The sequence below is a fragment of the Suricata suricatta genome, chromosome 9, assembly GCF_006229205.1.
Source record: "Suricata suricatta isolate VVHF042 chromosome 9, meerkat_22Aug2017_6uvM2_HiC, whole genome shotgun sequence".
Lineage (NCBI taxonomy): Eukaryota > Metazoa > Chordata > Mammalia > Carnivora > Herpestidae > Suricata > Suricata suricatta.
In genome coordinates this window covers 100,396,499-100,414,296 of record NC_043708.1, presented here as the reverse complement: position 1 = coordinate 100,414,296, position 17,798 = coordinate 100,396,499, and the positions used below count along the sequence as shown (strand labels likewise).

At 46.0% G+C, this 17,798-nt stretch overlaps 1 protein-coding gene across 3 annotated transcripts in view; it reads right to left on the bottom strand.

Annotated features, from left to right (window-relative positions):
- The window catches only part of TLN2 (talin 2), a 368,445-nt gene that overhangs the window by 84,870 nt on the left and 265,777 nt on the right, over positions 1–17,798 (bottom strand). For all 3 annotated transcript variants that reach the window (XM_029951031.1, XM_029951033.1, XM_029951032.1), the window contains 6 exons: positions 14,122–14,244; positions 12,623–12,766; positions 10,672–10,833; positions 4,596–4,736; positions 3,958–4,139; positions 2,474–2,606 (listed from right to left, as the gene is read on the bottom strand). In XM_029951031.1, coding sequence (XP_029806891.1) covers positions 2,474–2,606; positions 3,958–4,139; positions 4,596–4,736; positions 10,672–10,833; positions 12,623–12,766; positions 14,122–14,244 — 885 coding nt within the window. The remainder of the gene's footprint in view (positions 1–2,473; positions 2,607–3,957; positions 4,140–4,595; positions 4,737–10,671; positions 10,834–12,622; positions 12,767–14,121; positions 14,245–17,798) is intronic.

Below are 17,798 nucleotides of genomic sequence, written 5' to 3'. Positions count from 1 at the left end.
TATGAAAGACACAGGAGGCCATGAGAAATGGATATCAAAATACCCACTGTATCCATAGTGGATAAAAGCTCACTTGAGTGAACTGCATAGTCACCGCTCCACCTTGCCCTTCCCGGGGACCCTCAGCTCCCCTGGGCCATAGCCTCCCAAGCTTCTACCCAGGGATGACACAAGGCAGGTCCAAAGAATACTTTTTCTTCTGGCTCCTCCTCACTCATGCCAACCACGGTGTTGAGTGATGTTGCTGGTATCTTTACTTTGGGTTATTCAGCATAGTTACTGGAAATACAAAACATTTCCCTTCCAAGAATGGAAGACAACTTTGTCCAAATGGTGAGAGCCAATGCTGGGGCTTGGGGGTCCTCAAAACTAAGAACTCCTCAAAGCGGGGGCAAGAAGGGTGAGGTAAAAATGAGATCAGTAGGACCATTTCTGAGACAGCACACTGTGAAGACACCAGATGAGTTACTGGCTGAGCTCAGCACAGGCTCTCGGCATCGTATTTGGTGATGTGGACACAAATATGAAAAATGGCTTTTGAGAGAAGAATTGGACTCCTGCTGTAAAGAGATGGGGCTGAGTATCGGGATGATGCGGCCGCGTGAGGGACACGGGGAATCCCAAGGCGGTCACCAGTAGCTAGTGGCGAGAAAGATCAGATATGTAGGAATCTTGCTAGGAGTTTCGCTTGGTAAGATTCAGGATTAATAGATCAGAACACTGGACATCCTGGGGCAGCACACGCCAGCAGGGAAGAGGGTACCCCCTGACACCCTGACAAAGTGACAACGTCCTGCTTGTTGGAAATCCAGCTCTGGCCCAGGCTCTGGCATACAACCTGTGAGGCCTGTGAGCAGGGGTTACTCAATGACAAGAAGAGTCTAATAAGCCAAAGAGAAAACAAAATCCTGGAGGGAAAAAAGGAAAGAGAGAGGCAGAGGTAGAAAGACACCTCCAAACTTCCAAGGGTCTGATGTAGCTCATCATCATCTTTCTCCTTATAATATGATTACAGTCAAGAATGCAAGAACATTCCAGCAATGTTATCTTATTATAGACGGCTTCTTAAAATAAACATGATATAAGTATGGAGCACACACAGTTCAAAGGGAGGGATTTTCTCCCCAGGGAGGAAGTGAAGACAGAGGATAGGTTTGGGAGGGGTGGTGAAAACAGGGTGGGGGGAGGGACACGAGGTACCAAGGTGATGGTCAATTTTGTTTCTTGATGTTGGCGCTAAGAAGTGTATTCAGTTGGTGATAATTCATCAAGCTGCAGGCTTGCTTATGACATGCATACTTTTCTGTATGCATAACCTCACTTTAATAACAGGTTGACAGTAATTCTAACATTCTGCACAGGGTGAGAATATTTCTTCTTTCTTTTCTTGGCGTTGGGGGAGGAAGATAAAGCTAGAGTACAATCGACAGCTCTATTAATAAAAATGAGCAACAGCAACTCTAGGCTCACTGCTTAGAGACAGCGGGCAAAGTTCATTGTTGATGAATTCGGTGGCAGTGAGGGGCAGATCAGTAAACAGACCATCCATATTTATTAAGCACCTCCTGAGTGTTGGCAGTTTTGACAGAGAGAAGGAAGTATAAATCAAGGGCCTTTGGGCAGGTTAACAGAATAAAAAAAAAATCACAGAAGGCAGGTAGGAAAATACTATTCTCAACTTTGGAAAAACTGGCAAAAGGGGGCCAAGTGGCTGTATGAACGTAGGGGAAGGCAAGGAAGAATAAGATAAAAATAGAGAGGGAGGCAAACCATAGATTCTTAACTATTGAGACAGACAGAGGTGCTGTAGGGGAGGCGGCTGGGGGTGGGTTACATGGGTGATGGGCATTAAGGAGGCACTTGTTCGGAGGAGCACTGGGTGTCCTACGTAAGACATGAATCACTGGGTTCTACTCCTGAAGCCAAGACTACACTGTATGTTAAGGAACTTGAATTTAAATGAAAATAAAATTGCAGACAAAAGAAATGAGCACAAAAGCTACATGAAAAAATATATAATGCAGAAGGTTCCCAATGCTGGATAATGGGTAACTTAGGGCAGAATCCTTGATCTCTGAATTGACCAAATATGTAGAGTTTAATGCTAAATATGGCCGGTAGTCAAGAAGTGCACTGATAAAACAGAACAGGGAAACATTCAAAGTTTACATGCTTTAGCCTGCTCTACTGATGTGTTAAGCCAAACATGCTGACCTCACTTTACTGAAACATTCTTATCAGACTTTGATCATTTTCTCCCCAATTTCAGCCCTATTTGTAATTTCCAGTCCAGCAGTATGCATGTTCCTTCACCAAACCATCCCAAAACTTCCTAGGTTGGTTCCAGGGGAAGGTATTTCAGTGACAAAATGCAGCAATGCGTTCAGTCCCACTGCCCATGCTCTGAAGCCTGATGCGGAGGTTCTTTAGCCTTTCCAGAAGCCACGGATCCAGCCACAGAGCCCCAGCCTACCTCCACAGAGATGTCGTCCCTTGTGGCCAAGCTCTGGCTCACAGCTGCCAGCGAGGCCTGCTCAATGTCGCGGATGCACCGGTTGATGCCATCGATGGAGTAGTCACACTCTCTCTGTCCAGGGGCCTTGTCCCTGGAACAGACATGGCAGGTCAAAGAGGTTCCTTGGGGTTCAAGTCCCACAACTTGCTGCAACATTGGTGGGGCAGGAGCCCTGTCTACTTTCTACCATGTTTGATTGCTTTATTTAAGAAGTGACTCTTCAGGGCACCTGGGTGGCTCAGTCAGTTAAGTGTCCGACTTCGGCTCAGGTCATGATCTCACAGTTTGTGAGCTCAAGTCCTGCGCTGGGCTCTGTGCTCACAGCTCGGAGCCTGGAACCTGCTTCAAAGTCTGTGTCTCCCTCTCTCTCCCCCTCCCCTGCTCAAGTTCTTTCTCTCTCTCAAAAATAAACAAACATTAAACATTTAAAAAAAAAAGGAGTAAACCCTTGACTCTTGCTTGGGAATGCCTCTCTGCACAGCCCATGCATTTCTTAATCTAACACTTGTGCTGACTCTGTTTCTAGTGAGAAGGATAGGATGCTCTTCCTCATTGCAGGCTGGTGAGGCCTAACTGCTAATCAAACAATTTGCACTTCACTGGCTTACATGAATATTTATAAATTGATACTATAAATAATATTATAAATAAAAACCTTTGTACTAAAATAAGGTCAGGGCGATTTCCACTGTAAACATACTATACTCTCTACATTATATACTATTTACAGAGTCCTGTGGTAGGTGTTCAAATATTTAGTGGATTTTGCTTTGTAAGGCATTAAATAAGAGAACTGTGGTGCTGAATTTCAAGAGCAATTGAAAAGCCAAGTGTAACTAAAAGAAAAGGATGCATTCCATGCTATCCTTTTGGGTGTTCGGCCAACTTCAGAGACGTTATATTGACTCTGGGGATTTTCAGGTTCATTCAATTGCCAAGGGGTTCAGAGATGCCCAGAGTCATTGTGGGGCCGAGAATATTCTTTTAGCCCTATTAGCAAAATAAGGTAACCTCAAATCCTGTGGAATAAATAGTGGTGTTGGTGTCTCTGCCTACGCCCTAGGTATAGACAATGTAGTACAGTGGTTAGGAGTGGGACTGGAAATATCAGGCCTGGGGGCGACTGTGAAAATACTCCCTAAGGCCTTTCTGCTTGAATTCTCTCATCAGTAAAATGGGACTACGGCAGTGTTTACCTTACAAGGTTGTTGGGATGATGAAATACGGTAATACAGGTAAAATGTCCACAATAGGACCTGACATAGAATAAGTGTGTAAGTTAGCTATTGTGTCCAATGCTACCACTGGTCCCAAAGAGATAACACAAAAAGATGATGATAATGGTCAGGGACATCGCTGTAAAATCAAAGTCCTATTGGGTTTATCTCCCTTCTGCCCTGTTCAGATGCAGGCCTCCAGCAATTTCTAGAGGAGAAACTAACCTGATAGACGTGATGAGACTCTTGATAGAGTCAGACACGGTGTGGGAATGTCCGGCTAGCACAGACCAGGTGGGCGGGTCTTTGGGGTTGATGGCCAGTGAGCGTGCAGTGCGAATGAGGTATGATGAGCTCTCCAGCATGGTCTTGGCCGAGACCAGGATCGGTTCCTGTGCCTGGGAGCCCTGGGGGCAAACAGCAGAAGGGTGAAGGGCAGAACGCATAGCTTAAGTGAACAAGCTGGGTCCTGGAAGGTCCTGTTCTTTCCCAAGGTACTACCTGTGTTCTTCAGAAAGAGACACAGAGGTTAGGAAACCATGAAGGCTGGTTCACACAGAGCCTGAATGGTGGGGACTTGGGTCCATACGTGCCCTTAAATATCACTTTTAGGTATGGCACATACCAGGGAAGAATCAGCCCCAAACTTAAGCATAGAGATTTTTCTCAATACATAAAAATAAGGCATTGCCACTTTAGATGTGCATACCTGGAATTTTATCAACTCTGGGCACATAGTATCATTGACGACGACAACAATGTTGACAAGACAGGTTTTTGGAGCTCTTAATTATTCATGCTCATTTAGTGCCACATAAACTAGCCAAAGACTGAAATATTACCTTTGTTGCCAGGATCCCTACCTCGGAGCTGATCTGGGCGGGAATGCTGACAAACTCAGGGTTGGACGCAAATGCTGTCAGGTTCTCCACAGCTTCGATCAAGGGTGCAGTGGCAATGCGACATTTATTGCGATTGTCTTCAGAGAAATCCCCATCCAGGGCCTGATGGAAGAAAACACAGAGACATTATCCCATTGAGATGCACATACCACTTGGACTGTAACGTGGTTTCATGGGAATACTGAAAATGTTAGGTGAATTCCTAAGTAACTAATTGAAGAGATCAAGTAGAGGGAACCAGTTAGCAATTATAAGAAATAAAGTTTAATACATGGCTCAGAGGGCAGCTGACCTCAACGTCCATCAATTTCCCACTCATACGACCTTTGAGCTGAACCACTTTGTTCCCCACTTTTCAGACTAAAACCCTTGGGCTCTTCCCCTCCATTTTCACTCTAAGTCTATTCCCTCTCAAGTTATAAACATACTTTACATTGAATAGCACTTTCAACGTTTTCTAACTTTTACCTGAATATTCCTGAATGAATGATGGAGGTAGGGGTTCTATATCCACCATTTTGAAATGAGCAAAATGAAATCCAACGCGAAGGAAAGGACTAGAACTCCCTCCAACAATCTTGGTAAATCAAACTAACATTAATATTTTTAGAGGACAGACACAGAAATGTACTTACTAAATGATTCCATTTATGCAAAGTACAAAAAGAGGTGAAACTAATTTAAGGAGTTAGCAGTCAGGTCACCCTTCAGAACAGGTAAGACTAAGGGCTTCTGGGGGCTGGCCATGTTCTATTTCTTGATCTGGCGATAGCTACCTAGGTGTATTAAACTTAAGTTCACTGAGCTCTATTCCTATGATACATGTTTCCTGTCTATCCATCTTCAGCTTCAATAGCTTTTTTTCAAAAAATAGTAGCAAGTAACACAGTGGCAGTGATTGATTAGTCACACTGCTGATTAACGGCCCAGATGAGGAGAATCCAGGAATGTAGCTTGTGATCCATGACAGGCTGCATGACAAAGCGTTAACAGTTGGATCCGAGGTTCCCCAAACCCAGACCCTACCTCCTGGAGAACAAGGCGGTTAGAACTGTGAACCAGTGAGGCTATCCCTTCTTCTCGGCAAAGGGTTACATTTGAAAAGGCAGTTATATTTGTAGAAGAACGTCAATTTCTTTATTAAATGTTCAATTAAACTTATAATTCAACTGTTATGAGCAATATATAAAAACCAATTGAGACGATTAGCGAACAAAAAACCAGAGGTACCAGCATTATGAAAGAAACCAGATCTGAGATGAGAGCGTTTGGAGTTTTCAGGAAGGCAAGGGTAGACGGGCACGTACACTTTAAAGGCTAGTTCTGAATAACAACTACATTCTAATCAAGCTCTGGCTGCTGGGGGACAATAATTAGGCATCCACCATGCTCACGTTTTCAGAGGAATCCCCACGAGCCCAGCTAATTTACCATCATTACTAATACCATGCATGGCTTGCCTCTGCTCATCCATAGGCAATGACCTCTATTCTAACCTCACCAATTCTACCATTCTTCCAGACCTGGGTGCAGCCCTCTGTGCTTGCTCACATTTCTGGCTCACATACATGGCCTCCATTCTAACTGCCACTCATGTGCCCAGTAAATGTGGAGTTAGCACCAGTGCCCTGCGTGGTGTCCTGTAATACTCATCTTGTTGCACTGTCAACATTGTTGACTTCTGGAGCTCAGGCCCCACCAGCCTTTAGAGCAATCTGAGGATACACTGGGAGACGGGGTGGATACTACACATCAGGAGCCAGGCAGGCCCAGGCCCAGCATAGGCACACCGTCGTAGCAGGCAGATGGCAGAAGTGGACTTCGGTGTCAGAGGGGTCTATGTCCCAGCCACACCAGTGACCAATCACACTGCCTCTGGCTAGGATGCTGTGGCTTCTAGCTCAATGGAAGATGCCAAGTCTCCCCTCAGGGATGCTCATGCCTCTTGTTCTTACCTCCCCACACTCCTCCCAACCCCTCTTCTACCTTCCACAACCTTTTCAGCCTTTTAGGAAGGCAGACATCTGATCAAGCCAGCAACCTTTATGTGAATCTATTATTCAAAATGGAAAGATGATGAGCCGAGCTAAATCCCAAGAAGCAGTTTTCTAATTGTGCAGTTTCAAAAACTGTACCAACAGGTGAAGAACGGATCTATATTTTTTGAGCCTGGGCACTAAAATCACATGCAACCCATTGCTATTCATGCGACAGGACCCTGAATAATGCGGAACAGTGTTCCAAGCTACATCAACCATTTTACCACTTTTTTTTTTTCATTTTCAAAAAGAAAAAGCTGGGGCATCTTAGTGGCTCAGTTGTTGAGCATCTGACTTCGGCTTAGGTCATGATCTCACGGTTCGTGAGTTCGAGCCCCACATTGGGCTCGCAGCTGTCAGTGCAGAGCTGGCTTTTCCAGATGCTCTGTGTCCTCTCTGCCCCTCCCCCATTCACACTCTCTCAAAATAAGTAAAACATTAAAAAAAAAAGGAAAAGCTATTTCAGCTGGAGGTAGCACTTAGCATCAGAAAGGATGGTTTACATAGATACTATGTCCTTCCTGAATGCCTCTTCTTCTCCGGGCATAACTGAGCCACCCAAGTCAACTGAACATGCAAATCTGTTCACTGGTGAGATTCTAAGTAGACCTGACGGTTTTCATGTAGACATTCCATGTCATAGAATATTTCGTACACATTGCAACAATGAAGGGGTGAAGTCACTGAGCCAAACGCCTAGGCCCCATCAGGACAAGGACACCCTTGACCCCTGGGCCAACTCCTCTGAATGTGAGCAAAATCTCACAGGAGTCTGCGAGAAATCATTTCTGCATGTCTACCAGAATCAAACATTCACCTTAAGACCTTAAAGACTTAGTACCTTAATCACAAATCCCTAATGTTCTAGAGGATAAAACCAATACCCAGAGCTTGGCATGCTATCCTAGCTCAAGCCTCAAACCACAGCCTCTGACCCCTGGCTCTCTTCTCTCTTGACCTTGGAGAAAGGCAATAAAAAGTAAGAGAAACCCAAGAAGTTTTTTCCACTTTCCTTCGAAACAAAACGAAACCAAATCTACTTTACCAATCCAATCATAAGGATGACCAAGAAGATCAAAATCAATTATTGAGAGATTGATCCGGCATCTCTGGGAGACACTGGAAATGCTTAATCTGAAAACCCGAGCTTCAACTCCGCTGTGAGACACAAGGCCATGCGTCAGCTTCTCAGAAAAGTGAAAGCTGTTGTACAATTTCTACTCAGCACCGAAACTCGAGTGACTACACATTTAAAACAGTGTTCCACTTTACACCGGTGATTTAAGACTAGGTAATGAGCTGAATGAAGAAAGAAAAGCTGAATGAAGAAAGAATGACCGGTGGAAAGACAGCGGCCATGGGTAGGGGGTCTTTGTGCTTCTAATGTGTCTGGCATTTAGAGAACTTGCCAGGGAGGAAGGTGCAGATAATTTATTCTTGCTGGGCCGAGCTTTGCGATTTTAAAGGACGCCGTTGGTAGTGGTGTAAGATTCCAGGAGGCGCACAGTCTTAGAGTGCTGACAGCCTGCGGCAGGGGTCTGTTCCCTGGTCCCCAGTGTCCCTGCAGCTGGGTCCCCCTCCTTCGTGCCTATAGAGGTGTGACAACTGGGATTTAGGGTTGAGCACATCCTCATGGTGAAAGAAAAAGGGAAGTGCTCAGAAGCCTAAAACTTAGAACAAACTGCAGCCAGGAGGGCAGCTGTCTTTTAAACTTTTAGGGGATTAAATATCCATTTGTTTTGCTGTCTGACAGGGTTTTTAACCCTTCCGTAAAACGGGAAATCTATGTTCCGTATATAGGACAGCGAGCTGCAGGGAGATGACCACGACTATTTTCCCGAGTAAATTAAAAACAAGACTCATTGTCTCTGGCAAACCCTGCCCCCCCTCCCCTGGGGGAATTGCAAAACCAAGCACATTTCGGCCAGTGGAGGGGCATTCGGTTCCTTTCTGTTCCTTGTGCACCTGCTACGCATTCCCAGGGAGCTCACAGAGATGAAGCCTTCATCTTCCCCACCTAACAATCCCGCTGTACCCTCCTCTGATGTTTCTGCACAGGCCTGTCTTTGAGGCCATCACAAGAGCTCATTTGCCGCCGGGAATCGCAAAGAGGGTTTGACACCGTGAGGAGAATCTGAAAGGAAGGGGAGATCTTAGCGGAGACGCTTTATACAAAGATAGGTCAGGACTTAATACCAGGAGGAGACAGAAAAGAAAGGATCCCAGGAATTTCAATAGAACAGTTTTCTTCCTTCTTTTCCTCTCTTGGTCTGTCTAAATATAGTCTGTTTTCTAATGATCAGAGTATGGCCAAGTTTAACTTAAGTCAATCAATCATACAGCAACCACTGATGATGTCACTCCCTTCAACTTTATTGCTGTCTTTCATCCCTGCCACCCCCAATTTGCACACAAGTAGTGTAAACACACCAAGGCGTTGCTTCCCAGGTTAGTCTGGATTTGAACAGTGTGCCAGGGTGAGAGCAGGATTGAGAGTACAAAGAGCAGGGGCTCCGGGATCTGGGCTGCAATTCCCATCTGCCATGTCCTGGCTGGGTCACCTTGGGAAAGTTACTTAGCCCGCTAGCATCTAGTGTCCTGAGTGGAAAATGGGGGGTGACAAGCGCGGGGCAGGGGGGTTTGTATGAATTGAAGAGTAATACAAAACACCTGGAACAGGCTTTATAGAAACCTAACAGTTAAAAATGGAAGCTTTCTTAGTTTCTAACACCATGAACTACGATGGTAATTAAGGTGAGCTGCTGCTCTGTATCACAGGGGCACCTGGTCACAGCTTTAATTTGTTTCCAGCCTATCTCATTATTGTCTTCACATGGGCAGGCTTTATTTTCAGGCAGGCTCTTTGTTTTGACAGCCAAGAAACTGCTGACAGGGCTAACTGCCCCCTGCTCTTGCTGTGTTTCCCCTTTGCTTCTGGCTGGCTCGCCCTGTGGACAGACTTCTCCACGTGATTAAAGTGGCTCTGCCTAGTGCCAGGAAAATGAGGGGTGTGTACCGTATCCTCTGGAGGGGACAGGGGAAAGTCCCATTACTCCAGGGCTTACCCTACCTCAATGAATGGGACAATCTTTAAGTAAATATTAACCTCCAGTGGCTTTCCCTTTTCCTATGAGGGTTTACTGAGCTGTTGGCCCACCTTCCAGGACAGCCTCCTTTGGTGGCTTGATGGGGGGTCGGGAGGGTCCTGGGCTCTTTGCCTGTGGTCTACTGTTCCAGCCATGGTTCTTTCCCCCACAAGGCTGGCTGCCAGCTGTGGACTGGTCCTAGCTCAGGGCAGGCTAGATTTGTGACTTTACCTCCCACCTATAAATACGATAGGCCAGCATGCAATTCCTTCTGCATAAGGGTCCACTGCCCCTGCTCCTCCCCCAACCAGTCCATGGCCTTTAATACAAAGATGATCTTGGTAGAAACGTGGGATACTCTATTTTAAAATTGGTGCTCTGCTTCAACCATTTAAACAAGTATAAACAGAATAGAGATTAAAGGCTGGTTTAAATTGATTTTTGAAAGTGACTGCCCCACAATTGCCCATTCCCTTCTCTCCTCTACCTTCTCTCTGGGTCACAACAGAGCTACCAAAAATGGCAGACCCTCTACCAGAAATTCCTGGCAGCTAATGAGCTCAAAACCACCCACATCAGCTCACTGTTTGAGTAAACACAGGGTATTTGCTACCCAAACATAGTGCCAAGAAATGCCTCACAGCCAAACTCTTCCCAATTTCTGCCCTCTAAGCTTCTCATGCATGTGTGGAGACCTTGCCATTTTCTAAGGTTAGTGGAGACCAAGGCTGTTGGTTTTTCATGATAAATATCTCCGTTAGGAAGGGACTCCTCTTCAGTGAGGTGAATCAGAAGTTAAGCTTCACAAGACACCAGCCTTAGGGGACAGAGCAGAGCTTAAATCCCGCATACGCCTTTCCCCTCAGCCACAGGCGACACAGGGGTCACTAAGGTCTCAGTTCCATAACCTACCTTGATGGTCTTCACCAGGTTGGCAGTGCTGTTGGCGACCTCCTTGGCTGACTGGACAAAGTGCCTCTTGGCCACTGGGTTGGCTGTCTTGGATGAGGCGATACGGCAGGCATTGCACAGGGCTGAGGTATGCTTGGCGACAATTGTGGCCGCAGACAGAACCTGCGAAGCACGGACCTGGGTTAGGGTACCCATGCTCAGGGCAAAGGAGTCCACCCAGCACTGGAGCCCTGGATTCCTCTTCAGCTCACATATCTATCTAAGTCTCATTTAATTCCACATGCATGTCTAGCTCCACTGCCCCAAAGCCACTCCAAGAAAGCATGGGACAAGAATTACTCAGCAAGAGAGAATAAACAAATGGAAAGGAAGTGCTGCTATAGTAATGGGAGAGGGCTGGCCTCCAGAGAGTCTTAAAGGAGATGCAGGCAGCTATGATTCAGGACCCTTGGCCAGCCAGGAGGCACATGGTCCAGGATCTAGGCCAGCACCGCCCAACAGGAGTATAGCGTAAACGACATGAGAAATTTTAAATTTTCTAGTAGCCACATTAAAGTAAGTAGAAGAGTGCCTGTGTGGCTAAGCTGGTTGAGAATCTGACTTTGGCTCAGGTCATGATCTTGCAGTTTGTGAGTTTGAGCCCTGCGTCGGGCTCTGTGCTGATGGCTCAGAGCCTGGAGCCTGATTTGGATTCTGTGTCTCTGTCTTTCTCTGCTCCTCCCCCACTAACACTATCTCTCTCTCAAAAACAAACAAACATTAAGAAAATTAAAGTAAGTAGAGAAATAAGAGAAATTTATTTCAGTCACTGATTTAACTTGATAAAAGCACAATATTTCATTTCATCAGGTAATCTAAAAATTTGAGACGTTACAATCTTGTCACACCAAGTGTTTAAGCTCCAGTGTGTATTTACACTGAGAGCCCACTGCAACTTGGACTGGCCACACTGAGAATGCCTAATGGTCACATGCAGTACGTGGCCACCACACTGGAGCCCAGTCTAGAGGAGGAAAATAAACATCAAGGTACGACAGCTCCTTCCTTGTCCACAGGTGGACTGTGGGCACCTGATTAAGGCATCTGGGTTGGGAATCTTCCAGGCTCCACCCCCAACCCCAAGGGCTCTTGTGAATCACCTGGTCCACTTGGCTCAGGTTGGTAACACATCTTTGACCTTTACCAGACAGGTGGGGACATCAGGTGCCCTGATGCCTTCCATGCCAGCTCTCAGGTCTGCTATAGGTCAGAGGCCCCTCTATCGCCTCCTGAATGTAGGTCCTTCTCCTGCCTCAACAAGGCTGGTAAGAGGGTTCACAGTGGCGGCGGGACTCGTAGGCTGCTCCAGGAGCCCTACAGGCCAGACCTCGTTTCTTGAGCACATGCTGCTTAAGTGAACAGGACTCCATGATACTCACATGGGGAGTGTCACATATACAGTCTAGTCCTAAAATGCCTCTGTGTGTCCTTTACATACTTTGGATTTGGATTCTGGCTCAGTGCCACCATCTCTGCAAAGTGAAACTTGACAGCCCCTCTGAGTTCACGCCATGCTCCCCATGCATTGCTGGCCCTGTCATCATACCCTGACCATCCTGTCTTCCAAACGTTATCCAGTGGAGTGCGTGCTGGGTCAGAGGGGATTAGGGCCTCATGCTGACCCTTGGTGCCGAGCACAGAACGAGCACTCCACCTCCATCCTCTGACCCAAATAAAATCACGAGACTCCTGATGCCTCTCAGTGCCTCGTTTCAAAGCACTAACACTCTGGCACGCTCACTGCGTCTTGCAATACCCACCCCCCACCCACCCCTGGCCCCACTGAGTTGTTGGCAGTGCTGAGTTCAGCTGGCTTTGCGAGCTCCTAAAGAACAGTATTTTTTACTCATTGCTCACGGTCTCCTACCCACCTAGGACAGCTTAAGGATTCACACCCGTGCCCCGTGGTTACCTGTGACGGGCTGCTGCCGGGGTCCACCAGGTTCTGGCATGCCATCTGGATGGCCTGGTTAGCCCTGGCAAACTGGATGGGGTCCACAAGGCCCTGGTGGCCCGCCTGGCTGTTTGGATCAGAGATGCCCACCAGGTATGCAGCCTGGAAAGGGAGAAGGAAACCACAGCTCAGATTGTCTGTGCTCCTAGTTGAGCCTGTAGGGGATGACGGGCTGGCACATGCAGCATTCTCAGGGGCTCCTTAGCGCACGGTGGTCAGGACAATCTCATCAGGGAGGGTTTAAAGATAGATGGGCTGATGGTGGTAGGAGTCTTCTGCAGGCTTCTGGGAACGAAGCCTCTCTGCTCTTAAGAAAGCTGAAAGCTTTTCTATGGGGCACGCACAAGGATGAAGGCAGCCCTGTGTGCTGCTGGTAGCCATCTTGTGAGCCTAAGGGCACCCAGTCTGCGTGGTGTGAAGCTGACTCTGTGACTGGCAGATGGGGGGAGCAGAAGAAAGTGGGTGTAGACCGATAGCATGGAGCTGCTGGGTCAGTCAGCCCAGGAGCCTACCCTGCACGAAGTTTCTGGTCTCACAGCCTAACACATCCTTATTTTAGGCCAGTATTTCCAAGAGTAAGTAAGGAGAATGAGTAAGAGGGCTCGGGGGTGGGGGTGGGGGGGAAGGCAGTATTTGGTCTCTAAGAGGACAAGAGGTCTAAGAGAAGGCCTTCTCTTTAAAACCCTCTGGACGGGTTAGTCAAATCACAGGGAGAAAATGAATCTGTGAGTGGGAATTTTAACCTTCAGTCATTTCCTGTGAGATCTGAGAGGCAAGATAAGGATAATTTCATCTCCCAAACTAGGGAATGTTTCCCTTTGGTTCAGTAAAATCTTTCAGGCTCAAGGTAAATTGTCAAATGACAAATCCTTCAAAGTAAGTGCTGACAATTTTTGAAGCTTTAGTCACATGAGCCCAATAATTATGAGAGATGCACAGGAGAGCTGAACAAAAGCAAGGAACACGCCTGATCACGTCTCTGCAGGACAGTATCTAATTTTTTTCTCCCTTTAATCCTACAAACCGCATGACTAAGATTTTTGCAATTTTAAAGCTTCAGAGAGAAAATGAATTATGTAATACTCATTTGTTTGCCCCTCATAACAACTCATCTGTAAAAATGGTCTTAAAAGGAATAAAAAAACCACAACCAAATCTGGCCTCTGAACCCTTATGCTGGTCTGTGGTCTTCAGGGTCTCACTGCTCTGCTCCTGGGGAGTAAGTGGCTGATGTTTTGTCTAAATGCCCCAGTCATCACAGGAACCTTTGCCTTTACCCCGGTCTCTAAGATGGTGGTTGGAGAAGCAGCTGTGGCTGGAGCTCCCCCATACACTCCCCCCTCCCTGCAACCTTCCCCCATCTGGGACTCCCAGTATCTACTAAGGGACACAGGCAAAGGACACAGGCCGTAAGGCTGGAAAGGCTGCATCATAGGGCCCGAGGGCCAGTTCCTTACCTGGGCTGCAGCCTCTGTCAACCCACAGAGGGCCTTGGATGCAATCCCCACGCATTCCCCAAAGGCAGGGAGGTCCCCGGTCTTGGCATTTTGTGAAATCCCTGCCATTGACTCGCCCAGAACCTGCAAAACAACCAAACAGTGATACTTTCTGAGCATCAACATTCAACATTCAAGGCCACTTAATTTATAGTATCTGCCATTATTTTTATTTGTATTAAGAGGAGATTTAAGAGAATTATATCATTTCTGTTCCATACAGAGAAGTGAATAATGAAAGTATGAACCATTTATCTAAAAGTTATCTACATCTCAAAGAGACAGAGTTAATATACACAAATCCATCAAGTAAAATCTATATAGGGCATGCCACAGGTGAATGGTCTAAACAGAACTGTTAGTTCCCAGAATATAAAAATCAGACACATAAACTGTCAGTAGTCACATCTAGGAAGCAGAAGACATACTCTAGATGATATTATTTACTTACTTAATGACAGCAGAGTTTAAATTTTGGTTAAAAAGTGCACACACACACACACACACAGATAGACGGGTAATCTGAACACTAAGACTACTTCCTAATTTTAAAAAGTATTTTCCCTTATTTTGAAGATCAATGATGTATTTTTTTCCCAAGAGGTCTTTGAAATAACAGTTTTTAATATTTAAAATCTGATAGTGGAGGAGCCAAGATGGCAGAGAGGAAGGGAGCTCTGTAAACTTCGTCTGCCCCATCTATCGAACTGAGAAGGACATTACTCTCATCTGCAAGAGTGGAAGGAGAAAATACGGACTCCAGAAAGAAGACAACCTCAAAGATACCTGAGGGAGTGAGTGTGAACTGGGGAGATTGGAAAACGGGCCAGCCCGAGACGGGCAGGGGAGGTGGGAGCCCCAGCCCAACACAGGGCAAGCACGTGGAGCCCAAGAGACAAAGAGAAGAGAAAGAGAAACTGAACACGTTCATAGTACTGTCTCTGGGGAAGAGATAAAGAATGTTTAACCGCTCTCGGAGATAAAACCTCTCACTCCATATATAACCACCGGGCAGCGCGAATCCCAAACCTGGGTGGCACAAGGGAAAGAACAGCTTCCAGCCCTGTGCCATCCTGCCGGGAGTCAGTGACTGCGGCGGTGGCGCCAGGAGCGCTCACTTCGACCTCGGTTGCGGGAGTGGGAACACACACCTCATTTCCATGGCGCATCTTGCCCCCAGCCTTGGCCATGCAAATCCCAAATCCCAGGTGCCAACAGGGAAAAAACAGCCCTCACCCCTATGCGATCCCGGCAGGGAGTTAGCGGCGGTAGAGCCCAGATCTGGCGCTGGCTGCAGGAGTGCGCAGCTCATTTCCGGCAGCGCCCAGTACCTTGGGCAGCAGCAGCACGAATCCCAGCTGGCGCCTAGAGAAACTCATCCCTCCCCCAAGGGGATCGCTATCCTGACTGGGGGCTGGGAATCCGCAGAGGTGTCTGTGAGGGTGGGCACTTCACCTCTTGCTGCGCACCTCGCCACAGGCAGCACACCTCACCTCAGGCAGCGGCAGTGCAAATCCCGGCTTAAGCCAAGAGAAACTGATCCTTCCCCCTAAGAAGCCAGCTGCCAAAGCAAGTACATCTCATCTGTGGTAGCATAAAAGTGCATGGACTAGGACTTTGAACCAAGGCGGGCCTGGAAAATACAACTTGGCTCAGCTGCGGCAAAGGAGATCGGACTCAGAGTGGCCTATAGTGCTTAGTCCCAGTGGAGTTTGGCATGCCGCCATTCTACTCTCTGCAGCCACCAAGGCAAAGCCTCTGAGAGCAGCTTCCAGACCTACCACACCAAACCACGCCTATCTGCAAGGGGAAGCTGCTTTTTCTTTCTTTCTTTCTTTTTGTACTTATTGTTTATTATTATTACCTTTTTTACTTAAATTTTGTTAAAATTTTTACTCCTTATTTTCCTTTCTCCTTTCTTCCTCATTTTTTTTCTTTCCTGCAATCCAGATATATTCTCCTGTATCTCATCCTTATCTCTCCCCTCAACTGGTCATACACTTTTAGACTATCCATTGTGCTTTGTTGTCTCTGACCCCCTTTATTTATTTGTAATTTATTTTTTCTTCTCTTCTTTTTGTCACTTTCCTCTCCATTTTCTTTCCTTCCTTTCCTTTTAATTTGTTTGTTTGACTTGTCTGTGCGTTTGTATGCTTCTGTTTCCTCTGTGTTTGTCTGTCTGTTTTCCTTCTTAGGGCTACCCCAAGAAACAAGCCAAAGTGTGCATGATGGCAAGTCCCAAATATCGCTGAGTAGGGAAATAAAATATTTAAAGGCACAACAAGAGAAACTGAGAGACACCATTAAAAGAATATTTCCTGAAACGACAGGCCCTGGACAGTCAATAAGCCTCCTTTAACAGAGCAATATTAACAGGTGCACAGTGCTAAATGAGCTTTTTAAAGCTGACAAGAGACAGAAAACTAGCAAAAATGACAAAACGAAGGAACTCTCCCCTGAAGAACCTCCAGGAAGAAGTCACAGCCACAGAACTGCTCAAGGCAGATCTAGACAACATACCGGATCAAGAATTTAAAAAACTTGTCATAAAATTAATCGCTGGGGTTGAAAAAAGCATCAAAGAAGCAACTGAGACAATGACTAGGAACTTTGAAATAGGTGTGATAAGTTAAAAAAAGGCTTTAAATGAGGTGAATAACAAAAAGGAGACAGCCACCTCAAGGATTGATGAGGCAGAGAGAAGAATAGGTGAATTGGAAGATATAGTTATAGCAAAAGAGGAAGCTGAAAAAAAGAGAGAGAAATTGACCCAGGAGCAGGAAAGGAGAATTCGAGACCTGAGTGATACAATCAAATGGAACAACATCCATATCATAGGAATTCCTGAAAAGGAAGACAGAGAGAAAGGTCCTGAATGGATACTAGACCAAATTATAACTGAGAATTTCCCAAATCTGGGAAAAGAAATAGACATTCAAATTCAAGAGGCACAAAGAACCCCCTTAAGACATAATTTGAATCGACCTTCGGCATGACATGTCATAGTGAAACTGGCAAAATATGAAGATAAAGAGAGAATTCTGAAAGCAGCTAAGGATAAAAGGGCCCTCACATACAAAGGGAAACCTATCAGAGTGGTCACAGACCTATCGAATGAAACTTGGCAGGCCAGGAACGAATGGCAGGAAATCTTCAATGTGATGAACAGAAAAAATATGCAGCCAAGAATCCTTTATCAAGCCTGTCATTCAAAACAGAAGGAGAGATAAAAATGTTCCCAAATAAGCAAAAATTCAGAGAATTCATGACCACCAAACCAGCCCTACAAGAAATCCTAAGAGGGACTCTATGAGGGAAATGTTGCAAAGAATACAAGGTGCCAGAGACACCACTATAAACATGAATTCTAGGGAGAACACGATGACTCTAAACTCACATTTTTCAATAATAACACTGAATGTAAATGGACTGAATGCTCCAGTCAAATGACACAGAGTAGCAGAATGGTAAAAAAACAAAATCCATCTATTTGCTGTCTACAAGAGACTCATTTTCAACCTGAAGATACCTTCAGGTTGAAAGTAAAGGGATGGAGAAATATCTATCATGCGACTGGAAGCCAAAAGAAAGCAGGAGTAGCCATACTAATATCAGACAAACTGGACTTTAAAGTAAAG